The sequence below is a fragment of the Elephantulus edwardii genome, unplaced genomic scaffold (genome assembly GCF_000299155.1).
Source record: "Elephantulus edwardii isolate Elephantulus edwardi_28Jun2011 unplaced genomic scaffold, EleEdw1.0 scaffold00237, whole genome shotgun sequence".
Lineage (NCBI taxonomy): Eukaryota > Metazoa > Chordata > Mammalia > Macroscelidea > Macroscelididae > Elephantulus > Elephantulus edwardii.
The window spans coordinates 3,318,977-3,338,053 of record NW_006399987.1 but is presented as its reverse complement, the minus strand read 5'-3'; the positions used below and the strand labels follow the sequence as shown (position 1 = coordinate 3,338,053).

At 55.4% G+C, this 19,077-nt stretch overlaps 3 protein-coding genes across 3 annotated transcripts in view; 2 read left to right on the top strand and 1 right to left on the bottom strand.

The window, feature by feature from the left end:
• LOC102862911 (dedicator of cytokinesis protein 6-like) overlaps nt 1-1,990 on the top strand; it is a 35,524-nt gene extending 33,534 nt beyond the window's left edge. Inside the window, exons 15-17 of the mRNA XM_006898852.1 lie at nt 1,026-1,153; nt 1,229-1,322; nt 1,824-1,990. Of these exons, the coding sequence (XP_006898914.1) occupies nt 1,026-1,153; nt 1,229-1,322; nt 1,824-1,990 (389 nt within the window). The remainder of the gene's footprint in view (nt 1-1,025; nt 1,154-1,228; nt 1,323-1,823) is intronic.
• A 289-nt stretch (nt 1,991-2,279) lies between these two features.
• Nucleotides 2,280-5,213, bottom strand: LOC102862909 (chromosome unknown open reading frame, human C19orf80). The gene is made up of 6 exons (XM_006898788.1): nt 5,114-5,213; nt 4,271-4,292; nt 3,596-3,893; nt 3,264-3,425; nt 2,415-2,524; nt 2,280-2,307 (listed from the first exon to the last, which is right to left on the bottom strand). Exons 1-6 carry the CDS (start codon nt 5,175-5,177, stop codon nt 2,280-2,282), a joined length of 684 nt encoding a protein of 227 aa, XP_006898850.1. The 5' UTR covers nt 5,178-5,213.
• The window catches only part of LOC102862502 (dedicator of cytokinesis protein 6-like), a 41,388-nt gene continuing 27,486 nt past the window's right edge, over nt 5,176-19,077 (top strand). The window contains exons 1-13 of the mRNA XM_006898851.1: nt 5,176-5,208; nt 5,297-5,397; nt 5,515-5,653; nt 6,473-6,574; nt 7,072-7,137; nt 7,180-7,266; nt 7,654-7,885; nt 8,221-8,382; nt 11,160-11,323; nt 11,705-11,809; nt 14,726-14,818; nt 15,050-15,145; nt 15,757-15,897. Of these exons, the coding sequence (XP_006898913.1) occupies nt 5,176-5,208; nt 5,297-5,397; nt 5,515-5,653; nt 6,473-6,574; nt 7,072-7,137; nt 7,180-7,266; nt 7,654-7,885; nt 8,221-8,382; nt 11,160-11,323; nt 11,705-11,809; nt 14,726-14,818; nt 15,050-15,145; nt 15,757-15,897 (1,521 nt within the window). The remainder of the gene's footprint in view (nt 5,209-5,296; nt 5,398-5,514; nt 5,654-6,472; nt 6,575-7,071; nt 7,138-7,179; nt 7,267-7,653; nt 7,886-8,220; nt 8,383-11,159; nt 11,324-11,704; nt 11,810-14,725; nt 14,819-15,049; nt 15,146-15,756; nt 15,898-19,077) is intronic.

Here is a 19,077-nt window from a genome sequence, read left to right as displayed (position 1 = left end):
GCACCCTGCCCTACCCTGAGCCAGTCTCTGACTCTGACTCCTACCCCCAATTCCCCAGTTGCCGTGTGTCAGTCCACCTCATCCAGGGTTTCCCTTCCACCCTTCGAAACGTGATGTCCTTCTCCAAGGACCGGGCCCTCCTGGCCACGTGCCCAAAGTCTGTGAGACAGAGCTCCAAAATCCAGCCTCCCAGGAGAGACTTGGTTTCACCTTCTCCAAGACAGACCTGTTTGTTCTCGTGACGGTCCTTAGGGTTTTTAAAAACCCAAACCCCCTGCCATTTTGTCAGTTCTGACATCACGATTTTAAGGCTGTAAATCTTTATGGGAGGAGACTGTCCCATTTTTCTCTCACAGCTGTTGAGGGTCTGGGATTAGGAGCCTGACACACAATACAACCTCTAGGGCTCCATGGAGGGGATGTTGTTGTTGTTGTTGTGTGCTCGCCCACAGCTGACCCTCGAGCGTAGCGTTAGAGGCTGTAAATTGCACAGGAGGAAATTTCCGTCTTTCCACCTCAGAACAGCTGGTGGATTCGAACCAGGTGCCTTTGGGTTGGCTGTGTTACTCCTCACCACTATGCCGCCCGAGCACCCCGAGGGGTTTTAGTGGCTGATTTCTTGGCAGCAGGTAACCAGGTCTTTCTTCTGAGGGGCCTTCCTGTGGATTCCAAGCTCTCAGCAGCTGAGTGTGATAAGCATTTAGACCCTTCAGTGGCTGCAGACTTCCTCCACCCACTGCCCTCAGGTCCATCCCAAATAGTGACCCCACAGGACAGTAGAACTGCCCCATGGGATTTCCAGAGTTGTAAATTTTTATAGGAACAGGCTACTTCATCTTTGCTGTGGTATGAACACCACCAACCTTCTGGTTCACAGCCCAGCATTTAACTCACTGCACCACCAGGCCTCTTAGGGCAAAGTGGCAGCGGGAGACGGAGAGCGCCCTCTAGTGGCTGCATTTAATACAAGGTCCCGCCCTGTCTGTCTGTCCCTCTCATCTGCCCTCTGCCACTGGATCCCCTAGAGCGACGACCTGCCTGGACTGACCGCCGCCGCCGGGGGCCCCAGGACCGAGCGAGCAGCGGGGACGATGCCTGCAGCTTCTCTGGCTTCCGCCCAGCCACACTGACCGTCACCAACTTCTTTAAGCAGGTGTGTGGCCGTGGACAGGGGGCTGGGGGCACCCCAGGGCCCCTCACCAAGGCTCACGGGGACAGGCCATTGCAGGAGGCCGAGCGGCTCAGCGATGAGGACCTCTTCAAGTTCCTAGCGGATATGCGGCGCCCCTCCTCCCTGCTTCGTCGTCTGCGGCCAGTGACTGGTAAGTGACCCATGAAGCACTCAGTATGCAGCATGTGCACCGGTGGTGACCTCGGTGGGCCTTCCAGTGGGGACACAGGAGACACAGGGCTCATCTTTGGTGCTATATCAGATGACACTATTTATTATTATTATTATTATTAGTGTTTTGAGGGTTCATTGTTTCAGAAGTGGGTCTCCAGTCCTGTTTCCTAGTCTGTCTTAATCTAGAAGCTCAACTGAAACCTGACCACCGTGGTTGACCCTGCTGGTATTTGAAATACTGGTAACACAGCTTCCAACATCACAGCCACATGCAGGCCACCACTCAGGAACAAACGGACAGAGGGTGGATCAGATGGTGGACGTAGTGACAGAGAGGCTGGGTGGGCCCTGGGTGCAGAGTGGTCAAATGTGGGGCCTGGCTTTGGAAGGAGGGAGAGGCAGTCCAGCGAGAAGGCCCAGCTGGGAGGCCCCAGCACCCGGGGTCTCAGGCCAGTACCAATTGGCTCGCTGTCCCCAGCCCAGCTCAAGATTGACATCTCCCCGGCCCCCGAGAACCCCCACTTCTGCCTCTCCCCGGAGCTGCTGCACATCAAACCCTACCCGGATCCCCGGGGCCGGCCCACCAAGGAGATCCTGGAGTTCCCTGCCCGGGAGGTCTACGCCCCCCACACCAGCTACAGGTAGGCCCCCTGAGCACACAGACACCGGTCCATGTCATCACTGCTTTATTGAGCTCGTGTGGCCATCGAGGGGCGTGTGTCCTTCTTCTGCCCCTCCGTCCTGACGGGTCCTGACGGGACCTTGCCCTCTGCCTGTGTCCCCGCCTGCTTCACTCTCTCTCTGTGGCTGGATGCAGGGCCCGGCGTCCTGGCTGAGCCCATCGGAGGGCAGTGCCTCCCTGCACCGGGCCTTCTCGGAGCTGCAGAAACGTGTCCCTGGCTGCATGTCTGGTCCTCATCTCACCCGGGTGGGCTCAGGCGGGGAGCGCTGCCGTGTGGAGTCTGGGGAGGAGAGGTGTCTCAGCCAACCAAGCAGGGTGGCCCACCCACCAGCCCCTCCAGCAGCCCCTCCAGGTGCCCACCTGAGGCAGCCCCCCCTTCCAGCTCACCTCTCCTGGATACTCCGCAGCCTTTCCTGCTGCGCTGCCATCTCCCGCTGCTGGCGTCGTATGAGGCCCGTCAGGGCCCACACTACGTAACTCTGCTTGTCAGCGCGCTCCTGCGGGGATGGGACGGAGACCTGAGCTGAGGCCGCCTCCTGACCCACGTCCTCATCTCACCCCAGCCAAAACTGTAACCATTGTCGTTGGGTCCCTGTCTGGATTCCGACTCTGACCCTATAGACAAACTAGAACTTCCCCGTAGAGTTTACAAGACCACAGTCTTTACAGGAAAAGATTGTTTCCTCTTCTCCATGGAGCTACTGGTGGATTTGAACCACTGAACTTTGGGTCAGAAGCAGGTCATCCCCAGGGCTCCACCAGGGCCTCCACCCTTCAGGCCCCACCCTGCCCAGGGTCCCCCACTGCCGCTGTGTGAGCCAACAAATCAGACCCTCTGTGGCCTCAACTTCCTCGTCTGTAAAATGGGGATACAGTAGTCCTCTCCTCAAGAAGTTGTGAGGATCATAGGCGATAGGAGGCGTTAAAGGGCTTGTTCCTTACTGGACTCTAAATAAGCATTAGCAGTTAAGCTAGCAAGCAGCCTGCATTGAGCGCCCCCTGCGTTCCCGCGCCCCGAGTAACTCCTCTCACAGAGTTCCTGGCTTTGCTCTGAACACTTATTTGCAAATGGGGAGACTGAGGCATAGAATGGGAGGTGGTTTCTGCCTAGAACCACTTCGGGTAGAGGCTGTGGAGCCAGGAGGCTGGCCAAAGGGTCTCTAGGATTCAAGTGCAAAAGCAAGTTCAGGCCAGGGATCAAGGTCACAGCCCCATCCAACACTGGGAGCCACTTACCTTTAAGGCCTTAAATTCGTGGTGGGCAGGGCCCAGCCAGGCACCCCGCAAGCGGACTTCTAGCTGCCGCAGCCTTCCCCACAGCTCCTGCTGTTTCTGCGCCACCTCCTCCAGGGCCTGGGCCATGGCTTCCGCCTGCACCTCCAGCACATTCTCCTCCGTCTGCTCGACAGATGAGCCACATCAGGGGGGCGACCAGTTCACGCTTGCCCAGGGGCACCCCAGGGTTATCAGTGGAAGCCACCTGTGCTGTCACTCCCTCAGCCCTTGGCAAACTGGGGTGGTCAGGCAGACCCCTCCCTACCCCACAGCGTCCCAGCTCCAGTGCCCACCTGTATCTGCGAGAGGCTTGTGTGCAGTTTCTGGGCCTCAGCCCGGCCCTGGTGGACCTCCTGCCCCAGGAGCTCCAGTACGTGGCCGTAGAGGCCCAGGCTGCGTTCAGCCTCCGTCAGCCGGGCCTCCGTGGTCTTGTACACGCCATTGAGGGCCTGGCCCAGCTGCAGGGCTCCGTGGAATAGCAGAGTCAGCTCCTCGTACTGCGCCGGTTCAGGGCCGCCCGTGGGGGCTGCCACGAGAGGCCGCGCCGCCGCCACCAAGGTCCACAGCAGGCACAGAGCGTGCATGGCCATCCTGAAGGTCTGGGCTGCGGCCACAGTGTCACCACTGCTGCCTTTTATGGCCTGTCACCCCCTTAACCCCCAGTCAATCGTTAACTGGCTGCCCCAGTTGTGCAAGTGCCTGGCAGTGATGTTACCGTTGCATCAGGCCAGCTTCCGGTCGGGACATGCTGGGATCACGCTGCCCAGGGCTCAGGGCCAGGTGGGGGCGAATCAGGCGGACAGGATGGCTCAGCTTCAACCCCACCACACTGAGCCTTGGTTTCCCTACGTGCTGGGAGGCACGTCAACAGTAATGCTCGTAACAGTGGGGCACAACTATCTGAGCACCAGCTGTTTGCGTAGCTCTTTTCTGGCCTCCAGCACAGTGTCAGGCCTCCGCAGAGACACATGCTTGGGCCTCTGAGCATAACTAGCAACCAGGGAAGAGGTGCGGGTGGCAGAGCCTTGAGGGAGGCCGCCCAGCCTGACCTGGGGCCACACATTCCCCAGATGACTGACATGTCCCTCCCAGAATGCCTGTGGGCTTGTGCCTCTGCTTCCGCATCTGCAAACGGAGCCAATGTGGTAGGACTGGTGAGAATTTCGTGAATTATGTCATGTCAGTGCTTAGAAGGGGACCTGGTAGACAGCAGGTGCCATATAAGTGTTTGACGTGGTTACCGTTGTTCCTCCACTGGAAGGTGCAGTGCCTCCGTCACAGAGAGAAACTGAGGCGCAGAGGGAGGCCGAGACTTACGCAGAGCTGCCCCAAGGGGCAGGACTCTGACGCTGGCTCCTCTCCCTGACCCCAGTGTCAGGACAGGCCAGATAGCCCTGCGGCCTCCTGGGACGGGCATTCATGCCCCTGGGGCCTGGTGAGGGACAGGCCAGCCTTGGAGGTAGGGGGGAGCAGCAGACCTGACCACTGGCCACCTGCATCTCTTCTTGGCATTTTGTCCCTGGCCGCTCCTGGCCTCACCATCTGTTTGGCGAGAACTCCCAACGTGTCCATCTGTTCCTGCTCTCCCAACTCCCACCCCAGACTCCCAGGTTCCTGTGGCCCCCCCCCCATGTCTCCAGGTGCTTAACTGATCACTTTGTTAGTCAGGTGTCCTGGCCCTCCATGTCTGGCCCCCTTTCCCCAACTCTGTGCCCAGGCCAAGCTTGTTTTGGGGGTGCCCAAGCAGGGCGCCTGTGTGTCCTCTGACCCCCCACCGTCCATCCACAGGAACCTGCTTTACGTGCACCCACACAGCCTCAACCTAAGCAGCCGCCAGGGTTCCGTGCGCAACCTGGCCGTGCGCGTGCAGTACATGGTGGGCGAGGACCCCAGCCAGGCCCTGCCGGTCAGTGGCTGCCCCGGGGGGCAGTGTGGGGGGAGTCCCAGGGGCCCTGAATGACCCATCGTCGTTCCCCGCCCCCCACTGTGCCCAGGTCATCTTTGGCAAGTCCAGCTGCAGCGAGTTTGTGCGCGAGGCCTTCACCCCGGTCATCTACCACAACAAGTGCGTGGGCAGCTTCCCGGGCTCCGGCAGGCGGGGATGGGGGGACGGGGCCATGGGAAAGCTGGGAGCTATACAGGCCTGGAGCCCAAACAAGGGATCTGTGGGACAGCTCAGGCCTGAGCAAAGCCCACCCATTGGTCTGACCAGGTCCCCCGAGTTTTATGAAGAGTTCAAGCTGCGTCTTCCAGCCTGTGTGACCGACAACCACCATCTGCTCTTCACCTTCTACCACATCAGCTGCCAGCCACGGCCCGGCACGGCCCTGGAGACACCCGTGGGCTTCACCGTGAGAGCCCAGCCAGGCTGACCCGTCAGGCCCCCAACCCAGCTCTAGCAAGGCCCACGCTGACCCCTGCCAGGCCCCCAACCCGACTCTAGCAAGGCCCACGCCCCCAACCCATCTCTAACAAGGCCCACACTGACCCCTGCCAGGCCCCCAACCTGGCTCTAACAAGGCCCACGCTGACCCCTGCCAGGCCCCCAATCCGACTCTAGCAAGGCCAACACTGACCCCTGCCAGGCCCCCAACCCGACTCTAGCAAGGCCAACACTGACCCCTGCCAGGCCCCCAACCAGGCTCTAACAAGGTCCACACTGACCTCTGCCAGGCCCCCAACCCAGCTCTAACAAGGCCCACTCTGACGCCTGCCAGGCCCAGCCCTGCCCTGGCTAACTCCTACATACATCCCACCCAGCCCAAGCTCACCCCTGCCCAGACACACCCCCGCCCCCCGCCTGTCTCTGACAAGGCCTGAAACAACCCCTACTGGCCCCCAGCCCTGCCCTGCCTAAAGCCCCATGTACACCCTGCCCAGCCTGAGCTGACCCCTCTCCAAACCCCCCCACCCAGCTCTAACAAGGTCCGAAATGACCCCTGCCAGCCCCCGTCCCTGCCCTGGCTAACTCTCACGCCCAGCTGACTCCCACCCAGAACCCCCACCCGGCTCTGGCAAGGCCCCAGCCCTTGCCTTGCTGACTTTAACACACACACACACACATACACACAGAGCTTGAGCTGACCCCTACCCAGCCCCAGTTCCACTGTGACTGACCCCCAGCCAGTCCCCCAGTTCGGCCCAAGCTGACTGCTTCTCCCCCTCCCCAGTGGATACCCCTGCTGCAGCACGGCCGCCTGAGGACTGGCCCCTTCTGCCTGCCCGTGTCCGTGGACCGGCCCCCACCCAGCTACTCCATGCTGACCCCCGACGTACGTGCCAGGCTCTGCCCCCAACTTGCCGTCCCCCCACCGTGCTCCCCACCTTCCTGCTCGTGGCCCCTTCAGTGCACCCCCTGACCGACCCCTCTTGGTGCTTCTCATGTCTGTCAGCCTGTCACCCCTAAGGCCCTGGGAGTCTGGTCGCTGCCCCTTGTCCCTTATTGGTGCCTGTCTTCTACAGTCTGCGTTAGTGTCCCCTCCTGGCCTCGGCCAGCTCTCCTCCTCTGCCTCTCCATACTCTATCCTGTCCAGGGTGTGGCTCTTAGCTCCCACACCTCCTAATTTCGGTCTCCCACCACCACCCCAGCATTCCCGGACCTGCCTTATCACCCCCATTTGCACCCCACCCACCCACTTCCTGCCCCCACTAAATGATCTCCCAGCTTATCTCCTCCCCCCCATCATCACCCTGTGTGTCCAGCCTGCCCAGTGGACCCCGTGAATGCGAGCTCCCTCTGCCTTGTGTCTGGACTGCTCCCCACCCCCAGCTGGCTGGCGAGCTCTGGCTGCCAGTGTGTCGCAATGTCTGGGCCTGGTGGTGTGACCAGCAGCTGGTGAGGGCAGGGTGGTGGTCACTCAGTGCCTCCCTCCTGCAGGTGGCGCTGCCGGGCATGCGCTGGGTGGATGGTCACAAGGGCGTATTCAGTGTGGCGCTCACAGCTGTGTCATCTGTGCACCCCCAGGTATGGGGACCCAGGAGCCCTGCCTTGCGAACTAGCACCCCTCCTGGCCCACCAGGGATTGGGCAACAGTTCCCACTTGGCCAGAAGAGCCTGGTCTCGGCTGTGGACGTGACTTTGGTCAGCCTGGCCCGGATGCTGGGGGGAAGCTGCTGACTCAGGCGGGGGCGGCCGGGCCACGGTCACCTCATCTGGGCTTGGGCCTTGTGTTACCAGCCAGCCTGTTAGTCCCTGTCACTCATTCTTGTTCCTTCCTTTATTGTATGTCCCTTTCCCCATTGGTCCCTTGTCATGCCCATTCTGCTGTGGGGTCTCTGCCCACTGTTTCCCCCTGAGACGTGACTGCCCCAGGGCCCTGGCCCTGCCCCGCTCACCCCAGCCCTTCCCCAGGACCCGCATCTGGATAAGTTCTTCACGCTGGTGCACGTCCTGGAGGAGGGGACCTTCCCGTTCCGCCTCAAGGATGCCGTCCTGAGCGAGGGCACGGTGGAGCAGGAGCTGCGTGCCAGCCTCACTGCTCTGCGCCTGGCCAGCCCCGAGCCCCTGGTAGCCTTCTCCCACCACGTGCTGGACAAGCTGGTGCAGCTGGTCGTGCGGCCTCCCATCATCGGCGGCCAGATCGGTGAGCCAGCGTGGCCTCGGTTTTCCCATCTGGAAAGGGGCCCCTCAGTCCCCTGGTCTTAGTTGACTTCCCACAGCCCTTCATCTCTCTGGCCTCCATCTCCTGTCTGGAAAATGGTCCCTCAGTCCCTTGGTCCCAGATAACCTCCTATAATCTCTCTGACCTCAGTTTCACTATCTGGAAAATGTCCCTTAAGTCCCCTGGGCCCAGAGCAGGTTCTGAGTGATCCCCGGATGACTACATGACTCCCAGATCCTCTGTCTCTTCCTCTGGGAAATGGGTGGGAAGGCAGGAGACCTTTGGCCCTACAGCTCCACCTCTACTTTGCCCTGCAGTGAACCTGGGCCGAGGCGCGTTTGAAGCGATGGCCCATGTGGTCAGCCTTGTCCACCGGAGCCTAGAGACTGCCCAGGACGCCCGAGGTCACTGCCCACTGCTGGCTGCCTATGTCCACTATGCCTTCCGCCTGCCTGGCACCGAGCCCGGCTCCCTGAGCGGTGAGTTTCGGTCAGAGGCTGGGGTGAGGGAGCAAGAAATATCTAGAAGAGGGAACACCATGCACAGAGGCCCTGAGGCTGTGGTGTGTTTGGGCTGCTTGAAAGAGCTTTCATTTCGTTCAGTTTCAGTTTGGCTCATGCCCCTCAGAGGGCTGTGTTCTCTACGTGCTTGTATGTTAGGAAGCTGAGGCAGTCAGCAAGCACCTTGGGCAGAGCCTGGAGCAGAGAGGCAAGCTGGGCTGCTGAATTTAAATCTCAGCTCTGCCTCCTATGACCCTGAGCAAGCGATGGGCCTCTGGGCACTGATTCTCCATAGTCCATACTCCTGGTACCAGCAGCCAGGAAATCAAGAGACAAATTGCACTGGGAAAGGCAACAGTCAGGGACCTCTCCAGAGTACTGAAGAGCAATGACATCAGGCTGGAGACTAAGGTGCACCTGATCCAGGCTATAGTCTTCGCAATTACGTGCTATGCATCAGAGTTGGACAGTGACTAGGGATGATAGAGAATTAATGCCTTTGAGCTGTTTTGCTGGAGAAGAGTGTTGAATATACCATGGACCGCTGGGAGAACAGGTTTCTCCTGGAGAGGGGTAAGCCAGAATGCTCCTTGGAGTCAAGGATTCTGAAGCTTTGTCTGACATACTTTGGGCATGTTGCAAGAAGGGACTGGTTCTTGGAGAGGGATATCATGTTTGGAAGAGTGGAGGGGTGGCGCAGGAGAGGAAGACCCTCAATGAGATGGATCAATTCTGTGATTGGGGTGGTGGAAGTGAGTGTGTCGGAGACGGCGAGGTTGGCACAGGATAGGGCAGGGTTTAGGGCTCTTATACATAGGGTCACTATGAGTCACAAGCAACTTGACGACATGTAACAACAACAACAACAAAATAATATCAAACAATTGGTGTCAAGTCTACCCCGACCCCTGGCGCCATAGGGTTCTTTTAGTGGCTGGGTTTTCGGGTCACCAGGCCTTTTTTCCAAGGTAACTCAAGGGACTCAGACCTCCCACCTCTCACTTAGCACGCTCTCTGCATCCACCCTCCCTGGTAGTTGTTGTGTACCATCAAGTGGAGACTGACCCACAGCTGACCCTCGGTGGGTTTGTAGAGGCAGTAAATTACACAGGAAGAGATTGTCCATTGTTCTCTCCCAGAGAAGCTGGTGGATTTGAACTGAGTGCCATTGGGTTGGCAGTGCAGCACCTTACCGCCAAGCCACCGGAGCTTGTTACTGCCTGCTTGGTGCTCTGTGAAGATCTGTTTCTGGGTTTCTCGTTGGTTTCCCTGATTAGCTGTTCAGTGCTTCGTCAGAGACGGACTTTTAACCATGTGTGCCACCTGGGGGATGCGGTACCACCAGGGACACCATGCTGTTCTCTAGGACACAGTTGTTGTGTACCATCGAGTCAGAACCAGCTCACAGCTGACCCTCAGGCAAGTTTCTGGAGACAGAAAATCACACAGGAGAAGATCGCCCGTCTTTCTTCCTTGGAGCAGCTGGTCAATTGGAACTGTTTATTTTTGCACAGGCAACACAGTTCCTTACCACACAGCCACCAGAGCTCCCTTCTGACACAGTTGTTGTTGTTGTTGTTGTTGTTGTTGTTGTTGTTGTTGTTGTTGTTGTTGATGTCGTATGCCTTTGAGTCAGATCCAGTCCACAGCTGACCCTCGAGAGGGTTTTCAGAGGCAGTTAATTACACAGGAGATGATTGCCTGTCCTTCTCCTGTGGAGCAACTGGTATATTCGAACTGCATGCCTTTAGAATTACAGTGGACCTTCTTACCAGAGGCCACCAGAGCTCCCAGGTGACAGCTCCTAATGACACAGTTGTTGTTGTTGTTAAGTTCTGTGGAATCCGTACACGACTCATAGCAACCCTGTGAACAAAAGCCCTGAACACATATAACCAGTGCTAAATGCTTGGCACGCACTGAGCTTGCAATAAAGCTGAGATCTGTTGATTTGCTGAATTGGAAGCAGGAGTGGCATCCACTTCCATAATAGCTTGCCTCTGGAAACCCTATGAACCTTGAGAAAGGACAGAAGTTATACAGGTGTCCAGGACTTTCATTCATAGGGTCGCTATGAGTTACCTATGGCTTGACCGCACTTACCAACAACACCAATAGCATAGAGGGAGAGAGAGCAGTTGGGCTAGCGGACAGAAAGCCATGCTCCCGGGCCAAAGGTGGGTGACTCTACTCCGCGGCCCTCAGGCCTGCCTTTAATTGTTTTTGGTGAAACATTCTACTAGGTTGTATAACTCCTGGTATGTCCACTTGCCGTACAGAGGTAACTCGTGGTTCCTGTGAAGCCGAACACTGTGGCACTGATGTGTCAAATGTGAGAATGGTTACCCATGCTGGACAGTGTTGGGTGGAGCTCCCCAATTAAAACAAGCTTGGAAGCAGGAGTGGCATCCACTTCTGTAATAGCTTGCCTCTGGAAACTCTATGAACCTGGAGAAAGGACGGAAGTTACACAGGTGTCCAGGACTTTCGTTCATAGGGTCGCTATGAGTTGCCTACAACTCGATGGCAATTAACAACAATAACCACTCACCTCTCTGGGTCCTTCCTGTGTGCCAACCACTGTTCTCAATGTCTCACTTTTCCTAATACCTGTGAGCATTAGAGAAACGTCATCAAGCCCATTTCACAGATGAGGAAGCTGGAGGCTCCAAGAAGGAAAGTAATAGCCAGCTGGGAAGGGGCTGGTGCTGCCTCAGCCGGGTTGGAGGTGGCTGACCGTTTTCCTCCCACTCCAGGGACCCCTCCAGTGACTGTACAGCCCGCCACCCTGGCTCGTGGCTCTGGCCGCCCCTCGAGTCTCTACCTGGCCCGCTCAAAGAGCATCAGCAGCAGCAACCCCGACCTGGCCGGTGCCCCTGGCTCTGTGGACGACGAGGTCTCCCGCATCCTGGCCAGCAAGGTAGGGGAGGGGGCCCCTGGAGGCTCAGCTCAGTGGCCATGGCAGCCACGTGGGCAGATGACTGATATTTACCATTGACAGGAGAGTGGAGAAGGTAGCCTGTCGGCATGCAGCGAGACTGGACAGCGGCCACTGGGACAGCGGTGGCAGTCACACAGGGACGGGGGCTGTGACTTTGCACAGGGCTGTCCGCCTTGTGGCAGCCCAGGGTGGGTGGCAGGATGCTTGGTTCAGCAGGGGCACCTCGTATACACGTGCCCGTGCACACCCATGCACACACACTTTCCAGGATGTCAGGGTGCCCTGGGGTGATCTGTGCTTGGTGTTCTATGCTGAGTACCCCCTACCTGTGGATTCCGCCACTTGTCCATGTGTCTGCAGGGCATCGACCGCTCGCACTCCTGGGTGAACTCTGCTTACGCTCCAGGGGGCAGCAAGGCCGTGCTGCGGCGGGCGCCCCCTTATTGTGGGACCGACCCCAGACAGGTGCCCCCCTCTCTCCCTGCCCTTGCACGTGTGTGAGCATGAACCCTTCTTACTGCTGCTGCTGAGCTGACTAACCCAGAGGGGCTGCCTGTAAGAGGTGGCAGACCTTTTGGCCTCTGGAGCCGTAGTGTCTGTGTTATTTGTGCCACAGGGTCATCCGTCCGTCCGTCAGGTCCCCACATTGGGGAGCAACAGAAGGGGTGAATGATATGCAAATAGCATGCAAACAATGCACAAGTCTCTTCCCCTCCAGTCTCACACCCCTATCCCCGCATGGCCTGTTCCTCTCCCTTAATCCACTGGTGCACAAGCCCCACCTCTGCTCACAGACCCCCTCGGCTGTCCCCTGGGCACAGGACAACCTGACTGGTGACAAGAGAGCAGAACTGAGCGTTCTGGGCCCCCCATTCTACCTCAGACAGAGTGGTTCCATGGACAGTTCCTGCCACCTGCCCTTCCCATGCACTTGATGGGTTTTCTCAGACAGATCTGCGTTCGAATTCTAGCTCTCCTGCCCCAGATAGTTGGCCACCCCAAACGGTTTTCAAAAGTAGGTCGCCAGGGCTTTCCTCCTCATCTTAGTCTGGAACATCTGCTGAAGCCTGCCCACCATGGGTGACCCTGCTGGTATCTGAAGTACCCACAACATAGTTTCCAGCATCAGAGCACCATGCAGAGTACCACAGAATGACAGACTTGAGAGTTAAGTGGTGGATTTAGCGTAAAGAAAATAAAACTGCTAACAACTGGATTAGCAAGTTCTCTCATGACAAATGCAGAAAATGTTAGATTTCTTTTCCTTGAGCTGCCAGACAATGCCATGGAAGCAGCAGCCAAAAAAAAAAAATCAAATGACGTATTGCATTGGACAAATCTGCTTCAAAAGACCCCTTGAAAGTGCTAAAACATGAAAAGGTCACCTCGAAGACTAAGATGTGCCTGGCCCAACCTGTAGTAGTATTTACAACTGTTTCATGTGCATAGGAAAGCTGGACAATGAATAAGGAAGATCAAAGAAGAACGGGTGCCTTTGAATTGTGGTGCTGGTGTAGAATATGAAATGGCATATACCGTGGGTGCCAGGAGAACGAACAATCCGTGTTAGAGACGTACAAGCACAGTGTTCCTTCTAAGTAATGGTAGGGAGACTTCCTCCCATCCTTTGGACATGTTCTAGGAAGGACCAGTCCCTGGAGAGGACATCATGCTTAGAAGAGCAGAGGTTTAATAGTAGAGAGCGAAGACCCCCGATAAGAAGGAGGGGCAGTGACTGCAGCATCAGGCAAGCACAGCAGAGATTGCAGGGACGGAGCAGCACTGGGCGGGCTTTCATTCTGCTTCATGTGGGGTCGCTGTGAGTCGACGTCACCTTGATGGCAGCCAACAACATTCTCATTCATCTCTTTTCTCATTTGTCTAATGATGATCTTCCTACATTTTCAGAGATGAGAAGAGACTCAGAAGTGGTCAGTATAGGGGCCAAAGCCTGGGAGAGTCAGAGCGCAGGGCAGGCAAGGTTTGTGTATGGGGCTCACTCATGGCCAAAACACCAGCAGGCTGGAGAAAAACGACAAGGACTGGTCCATTATAGACCAGAAATCGATGTACCCACAGATGTCTGATTGCACTATGTGTGGAAAATGTGTTGGTGCCAAGAGCAGGTAGGGGCCAGCCTCCCTGCGTGGTCACTGGGATGGACCTGTCTTGAGAGGTGATGTGTGAGCTGGAGCTGGCCAGGGAGGAACGTGTGACAGACTGGGCGTGGCCTTGCAGAGAAGGGGCCTTCTCCAGAGAGTCAGCCTAACACGCTCAGACCCAGGCCACAGCCCTGTACCCCTCACCAGGGTGACTGTACCCCAGCAACCCTATCAGTAGCAGATTGAAGAGGATCTTTGGGTATCCCATCTAGGAATTGCTGACAGGCTGGTTCATGGCCTCCAGCATTTTCACCACGATGCCCCTTCTCCACATCTTCAGCTCCCTGGCAGAGCAGCGAGAGGTGGGAGGACGTGGCCAGCCTAGGCAGGGGGCACCGCAGAGGTGTGAGGAGCCAGCAGGGCCGGGCTGCGGGGATCAGGCAGGCCGAGTCACCAGTGCCTCTTTTCCAGTCCAGCTGAGGAGAGAGAAGCTTGAGTCCCCACACCCATTTCACAGATGGGGGCACTGAGGTTGGCAAGGCTGGAGTGGGAATCGGAGGTTTTCGGCTGCTTCTGCCTCATCGCTGTTACACCTCCTCTGTCCACATCTTCCTCGCTCTCTCCACCTCTGTCTACACTCATCCTCTCCTCTGAGCCAGCCTTCCTCCCTTCCCGTCTACACACGTCTCCTCAGCTCACTGAGATTCACTCACTGTTGCCATCTGTGTCAAGTCTACCTCCTCAGCCTGCCCTACCCCTGCCTGTCCATCCTTCCTCAGTGGACATCTGCCGGGCTCCTCCTCGTCCATCCACGTTCTCCCCTCACTCGGCATTCATAGCCTTTCTCTCCTGCATCACACACCTGCATTCTCTCTTCCACTCACCCACCATAACTAACACTTCCTGTCACAGTCCCTTTGTCTTCCTTCTTCTACTTCCTGTCCATACTCCAAAGTGCCTCTCAGATTCTTGCAAGCCCTTTTCATGCCTCCACAGTTCCCCATCTGTATCGTGTAACCCAGTCTCAACCCACAGAACTCCATCCACACGGAGCTTCCCCTTCTCCATCCACACTAACACAGCTCCCCTTCCACATGAACTCATCTTCCCTCCACCCAGAAGCGCACAGGTCTTCCCTCTGCCGGCCAGGTCGAGGGGTCTCCCCTGTGGGTCTCCTTCCTGTTTCTACACTAACACCTAGCTCTCGTCATACTCCCATCATTGCCACCACTCTAACCCCTCCATGCCATCCCATCGTCTTCATCCCATCCCATCATAGGCCATCGACCGCAATGCTAGCCGCACCTCCTCCTACCTCGAGGGCGCCACCTCGGCCCCGTCCACCTCCCAGCCAAGACTCACTGGGCACAAGGTAGTGGGGATTGGGTGGGCGATCCCCCAGCCCCCAGCCAGGGGGTCCAGGCCCCACCCCTAGCCCAGCTGGTCTGTATTGCTGGGGAGGGAGGGGACAGCTCTCTCTTTGCCCTGCCCTTCTGCATGTCCCCTACCCCACGCTAACTGCCCTCAGCTGCATCCTTCCCTTGTCACCCTCTAGAGAGGGACAGGGCTTCTCGGCCTCTGGTAACCCCTATTTCCCCCCCAGCTGCTGCACGAGGAGCTGGCCCTGCAGTGGGTGGTCAGTGGCAGCACAGTGCGGGAGACTGTCCTGCAGCACGCCTGGTTCTTCTTCCAGCTCATGGTGAGGCCCCCTCCACACCTGCCCCCTCCACGTTGTGACTGAAACCCGCTCCTCCACACCTTCCCCATAAGATAGCAGAGAATTAGACCCACGGAGGAGAAGACACCCCTACTGCAGGAGATATCCCTGACCAGAGAGGAAAGAAAGATCCTTCTGATGAGATTTGAGAACCCCCATCCAAACTTTCAGAACCAGTCTTAAAAGGTCCTTCTTTGGAAAACACACCAGGCTCCACCCTAGAGCCTGCTGGCCACACCCATGCAACCCCGCCCACTGCCTTTAGCCACACCCTTTGTCCCACCCTTAGGCTTCACTCACTGGCCAGCTGAAGGCACGCCTACACACTGCAGCTTTCCCCACCAATCACTTCTCTAAGGCCTTAAGCACCATCCACAGATCACAACCCTCTGGCCCCGCCCACAGCCCTCTGACCCCACCCACAGCCTTCTGGTCACGCCCACATTCTTAGGGCCACGCCCACCGCCCTTGGGTCACGTCCACTGCCTCCTGGCCTTGCCTTTAGCCATCAGTCTCTATCCCAGACCCCTCCGGACATTGTTTTAGCCCCCTTCCCTGGCACCTCACACCCCACCCCTCTCCCCTGACACCAGGTGAAGAGCATGGCGCTGCACCTGCTTCTCGGCCAGCGACTGGACACACCTCGTCGGCTGCGCTTCCCCAGCCACTTCCTGGATGACATCACTTCTCTGGTGACCTCTGTGGGAATGGAGGTGATCACGCGATGCCACAAGGTGCGGACGGTGTGGGGTCTGAGGGAGGCCTCCTGGCTGCTGACTGGTTGATGCCTGCTGATTTGACGCTTTTCCTGAGCACCTACTATGTGCACCGTCGTGTGCTAGGCTGTGGGGACAAGCAATGCAGGGGGAGCTGAGTTTGAGAGGACACACGAAGGGGTGGAGGGAACCCAGACATTAAGGGAAGAGCACCCGAGGCTGGGAGAACCTAAATGCAGAGCTGTGAGGTGGGGCTGGAGCTGGAAGTTAGAGGGTCGGTGAAGAGGTGTCAGGTGGCTGGGCCAGAGTCAAGGAAGGGAGCAGAGGGAGGAGCAGCAAGGACACGGGGCAGATCTTAGTAAGTGACTGTGGTAGATCAGAGCCCTGACAATGAGTCCCAGCTCACCAGCTCCAGTGCCCACAGGTTGCCGTGTGGTTGTTAACACTGTTGCGTGGATTCAGGCTCAGCTCATGTGTAGAGTAGAACTGCTTCGTAGAGTGTCCAAGGCTGTAACCTCTCAGGACCAGATCCCCAAGTATCTCTAGCGGGGGTCAAATCTCCAGCCTGGACAGTAATCTAGCAGTTAACCATTTCTACCACTTGAAGGTCTTCGATCATTGCTGTTGTTCAGAGCCTCAAACCTATTCTTAAGATGAACATGGAATTTATTCAATATCCTATCTTTGCTCCTGTGGACTTACTTTCATTTTCTTCAGCCTCAATTTGAACTTGCTTATGAGTATTTGATGGGCTGACCCACAGTCCACCCCTGCCAATATTGAGCTTCTCCAGTGATTTCTTCCACAAATGTAGTCAATGTGATTCCTGTGCAGCCCATTAGGTGAGATCCAAATGTAACGTCATCTTTTGTGTCTTTTAGGTATTTTCAATGAATAAATCATTGTAAATACAAAATTCTATTTTCAGCTTCATTTCTATCACCAAGCCTGTTATTTTCCAACTACGTTTCTCTCTTCACTGTGTCCTACGTTTGCATTCCAGTCACCAATTATCATTAATGCAGCATGTTCGGTCAATTTTGCACTGTAAAATTTGGTAAAAATTCTCAATTTCTTTTTCTTTGGCTCTGGATGTAGGAGCACATATTTGAATAATAATCATGTTAACAGGTCTTCTTTGTATGTTGTTATTAGGTACCATCAAGTCACTTGTGACTCATAGTGACCGTATGTACAAGAGCCCTAAACCCTACCGTATCCTGTGCCAACCTCACTGTCTCTGACACACCTACTCCCACTACCCCAATCACTGGATCAATCCATCTCATCGACGGTCTTCCTCTCATGCGCCGTCCCTCCACTCTGCCAGACACAATGTCTCTCTCCAAGGTCTGGTACCTCCTTGCAACATGCCCAAAATATGTCAGAGGAAGCTTCAGAATCCTTGACTCCAAAGAAAAGTCCACTTCACCCTCTCCAGGACAAACTTGTGTGTTCTCCTAGCAGTCCATGGTATAGTCAATACGCTTCTCCAGAACCACAGCTCAAAGGCATCAATTCTCTTTCTGTCATCCCTAGTCACTGTCCAGCTCTCTGATGCATGCAATTGCGAAGACTATAGCGTGGACCAGGTGCACCTTAGTCTCCAGCCTGACGTCATTGCTCTCCAGTACTCTGGAGAGGTCCCTCACGGCTGACTTTCCCAATGCAATTCGTCTCTTGATTTCTTGGCTGCTGGTACCAAGAGTGTTGACTGTGGAGCCAAGTAAACTAAAACTGTTAACTATCTCAATCTCTTCACCATCCATACTGATGCTGCCAATTGTCCCAGTGGTGAGAATGTTTGTTTTCTTGATGTTGAGCTTCAATCTGTATTGAACCCTACAGTCCTTGACCTTCTGCAGCAAGTGCTTCAGGTCCCCCTCAGTTTCAGCAAGCAGGGTTGTGTCATCTGCACAATACAGGTTGTTGATGAATCTTCTACCAATACTGATGCCACATTTCTACTTGTACATGTGTATGGATAATATCCTATCTCTCACAACATTATGGATATAATCTTTATAATATTCCTCATAAGTGTAGGATATTATCCTATCACTCACAATAGATGAGTTATGGAATCATGTCAAGGATGTCATCCATGAGAAAAGCAAAAGGTCATTATAAAAACAGAGCAGAAAGAAAAAATCGAAATGGATGTCAGAAGAGACTCTAAAGATTGCACTAGAGCATCGAGAAGCCAAATCTAAAGGAAAACATGTTGAAGTGAAAGAGCTGAACAGATAATTTCAAAGGACAGCTCGGGAGAACAAAGCAGAGTATTATAATGTAATGTGCAGAGAGCTGGAATTGGAGAATAAAAAGAACTCACTCTGCATTTCTCAAGCTGAAAGAGCTGAAAAATAACTTTAAACCTTGTGTTGCAGTATTGAAAGATGCTATAGGCAATATATTGAATGACCCAGAAAGCATCCAAAGAAGAAGAGAATACACAGAGTCACTGTACCAGAAAGAATTGATTGACACTGAAAAATTTAAGAAAGTACCATATGAACAAGAGCCAAAGGTAATGAGGGAGGAAGTAGAAGCTGCATTGAAGGCATTGGCAAAAAAATAAGGCACCAGGAATCGATGGGATACCAATTGACTTGTTTCAATTAACAGATGCAGTCTTAGATGCACTTACAATTCTATGCCAGGAAATTTGGAGGAGAGCTGTCTGGCCAATGGATTGGAAGAGATCCATGTTTGTTCCCATTCCCAAGAAAGGAGAGCAAGCTAACAGAATGTGGAAATTATCGAACAATATCATGGATATCACATGCAAGCAAAGACTGAAGATCATTCAAAAATGGCTGGAACAGTTCATAGATGCGGAATTGAAACCGTCAACAGCTGCATCTTGCTTGGATCCACAATTAATACCCTTGGTACCAGCAGTCAGATAATAAGGAAATGCATTGCACTGGGAAAATCTGCAGTTAGGGACCTTTCCAAATTATTGAGGAGTTGTTGTTGTTGTTATGTGCCATCGAGTCGCTTGCAACTCATAGCGACCCTATGTACAACAGCCCTAAACTCTGCTCTGTCCTGGACAATCACACTGTCTCTGACACTCACATCCCGATTACCCGAGTCACTGAATCAGTCAACCTCATAGAGGGCCTTCCCCTCCTGCACTGTCCCTCTACCCTTCCAAGCATGATGTCCTTCTCCAAGGACCGGTCTCTCCTC